This window comes from Cebidichthys violaceus, unplaced genomic scaffold (genome assembly GCF_023349555.1).
Source record: "Cebidichthys violaceus isolate CVI_PGR_0920_01 unplaced genomic scaffold, fCebVio1.0.p SCAF_121, whole genome shotgun sequence".
In the NCBI taxonomy this organism is placed as follows: Eukaryota; Metazoa; Chordata; class Actinopteri; order Perciformes; family Stichaeidae; genus Cebidichthys; species Cebidichthys violaceus.
The window spans coordinates 386,308-388,840 of NW_027176287.1; the positions used below are offsets into that span (position 1 = coordinate 386,308).

A 2,533-nucleotide genomic window follows, 5' to 3' on the forward strand; every position below is an offset into this window, starting at 1 on the left:
GATGGGATGTTATAAAAAAGACACATATGGTTGAATCCTGTCAGAGTTTTCTTGTAAAACTACAATAAAGAACAAAGTAACGTGAAATAAAGTGCATTTATTCAAATTGCAAATTACAAATTAAATGCAATAAAAATATAATAAAAAATAATTATGACTATATAACATATGAATTTTATACAACAGTAAATATATATATATATATATATATATATATATATATATATATATATATATATATATATATATATATATATATATATACACACACACACACAAAACAACAGGTAATAACTTTTTTTTTTATTTCCTGGTTCATTCCCTGGAAAGATTGTCCCCCAGACATTTACTCCAAATGTTCCAAATTCAGCACCACAGTACTGGCTTCATAGATTAATTTGTGAATTTGAAATTTGACATATTCTTTCTGTTGGGGTGGCAGTCTTTCCAGGGAAGGAACCAGGCTCTTCAAGAACAGTTCATCTTCTGATGGTGGGGGCGCTGGTGGAGTAGGGGGGGCGCTTCTCTCCAAGGCCTCCAGAAAACGCTCCTCCATCTCCCTTTCTCGCTCCCTGTCGCTCCTCATGGACCTATTCTGGGCCTTTCTCTTCCCTGTATGACATGGAAACAACATTTTGTGAAACTGTTGCATCCCATCACTACAATAGCTAATATGGAATTATATTCATACAAAATGATGCAATCCAACTTGTGTCATGTACAAACCCATGGGTGGTTTAGGAGCAGCAGGAGCAGCAGGAGGAGGAGGAGGAGGAGGAGGAGGAGGAGCAGGATCAGCACTTTGAGGCTCTTCCTCACCGTCCTCTGTTGATTGATCTGGTTCATCTTTGAACAATAAAACAATTTTATAACCCAAAAGTGCTGCTTCAATTAAATAGTAATTTGCCTGCAAATATAATCACATGTTTGTCTTTTAAAGCTACGGTAGTGTAGTGGTTTAAGATCCGGAGCACAGGGTTCAAAACTCACCTTTATTATAACTTCTTTTTGCTCATGAAACATTTATTAATAAGTATGAAAACCATACAGAACCAGGCTTTGCCAAAAGTAAACAACACTCGCACTGCTTTGGCCTGACGTCACGTTTTCAGCCATATTCATCTTTTCTGTATGAGTTCGCTATGCTGTGGTTTTGTGTCTTCACTTGTCAACTAACCTCCCCTTTCAATGTCAGACGGTCCTGCTGCTGCCTCTGACATCTCGTCCTGGTCTCGTCCTGCATCTGTGAAGTACTCTGCGGTACTGTCTCCCTCGACCCTCCGCCCCATGCTACCGCTGCTCTCCCTCGGGGTAACGAAGGGGTCGAGGAAAGACAGGACCGCAGAGTACTTCCACTTTTTAGCTGACCCTGTTTCTGAGCCACTCCTTCTCCCTGTCTCCTCTCTTCTCTTCTTTAGATACGTGTCCCTGAGTCCCTTCCACCTCCGTCGGCAAATCTCATCTGACAAGAAACACATAACGTCTTTAGTGTGAAAGCCGGCGGTTGGGCAAACTTTACATGCTAACATGGTTAGCATGGTAAAGTACAACCAATAGCTAGAATCAAGTAACAAAGACATAATAAGAACTTACAAGGTAGTCCAACTTCCTCACTCAATTTCCTCCATGCAACGACTTTCTTTGACCGGTCGCGGTACAGATGGGAGGATTTATCATAAAGCTCGGGGAGCCCATGAACTGCCGCTATTAGCTTGTTCTCCATTGTTTCTGATTATTCAACGGCAGGACGTCGGCGATGACACGACCATCTCAACGCTGATTGGCTATCGCGCCGCAGTGTCTCGCCATTTTTTCGCCGAAGCTGAAAAACGCCCCAAACGCGTCGCCCCAAACGTGTCGCCCCAAACGCGTCGCCCCAAACGCGTCGCCCCAAACGCAAAATCGCGTCACTCCGGTCTCATCGTGTCTGTGCATAGACTTAATAATTTGCGCTGCGTTCAGTGTGAACACAGCATAAATCCCTGCTTTCTCAGATTGTTGACACTCTTCTTCAACCGTTGTACAGACTGTTAAAAGCTCCAGCTTCAGTAAATAGATCTCTAACTAACACTTTCTGAAGAGTCAGTGACTGCAGCTGAGTGGAAGCAAGCAGAGAGGAGAAGTCAGTCATTGTGAAGGTCTCCTCCACACAACCAAAAAAATAGGTGGATAATGTGGTGTGTGTGTGTGTGTGTGTGTGTGTGTGTGTGTGTGTGTGTGTGTGTGTGTGTGTGTGTGTGTGTGTGTGTGTGTCAGTTAGCAGACACATTATTTCACAGATATTAATTATCAAAGTTATATTTGGAGGAATAAAGCAGTGAGGAGTGATTTCAGAGAGTCTCTCAGCAGCAGCAGTGGGGACAGTCTGTAGGACGGTGTGCATGTGTTTGACTTTAGCAACATGTAGAAATCACACTTCACCTGTTATGTGAGCATCTCTGCTCAATGCTGCTTGTGTAGTGTATTTATACTGGCATCAATAGGTAGACGGTCAGAAAGACAGTACTGGAAGCTGCTCATTAGCAGCAGCTGT

The 2,533-nt window shown here is 42.8% G+C and overlaps 1 protein-coding gene across 1 annotated transcript; it reads right to left on the reverse strand.

Moving 5' to 3' along the window:
* Window positions 1-272: 272 nt before the first annotated feature.
* LOC137869470 (hepatoma-derived growth factor-related protein 2-like) lies at window positions 273-1,723 on the reverse strand. The gene is made up of 4 exons (XM_068706876.1): window positions 1,594-1,723; window positions 1,178-1,462; window positions 727-846; window positions 273-612 (listed from the first exon to the last, which is right to left on the reverse strand). Exons 1-4 carry the CDS (start codon window positions 1,721-1,723, stop codon window positions 347-349), a joined length of 801 nt encoding a protein of 266 aa, XP_068562977.1. The 3' UTR covers window positions 273-346.
* Between the last annotated feature and the right edge of the window lie 810 nt (window positions 1,724-2,533).

Excerpts from the sequence above, each read along its gene's own strand:
- LOC137869470 (XM_068706876.1), bottom strand. The coding sequence starts at position 1,723 with ATGGAGAACAAGCTAATAGCGGCAGTTCATGGGCTCCCCGAGCTTTAT. Across the intron at positions 1,463-1,593 it reads TGAGGAAGTTGGACTACCTT|ATGAGATTTGCCGACGGAGG; the intron begins GTAAGTTCTTAT and ends GTTTCTTGTCAG. Across the intron at positions 613-726 it reads TGCTCCTAAACCACCCATGG|GGAAGAGAAAGGCCCAGAAT; the intron begins GTTTGTACATGA and ends CATGTCATACAG.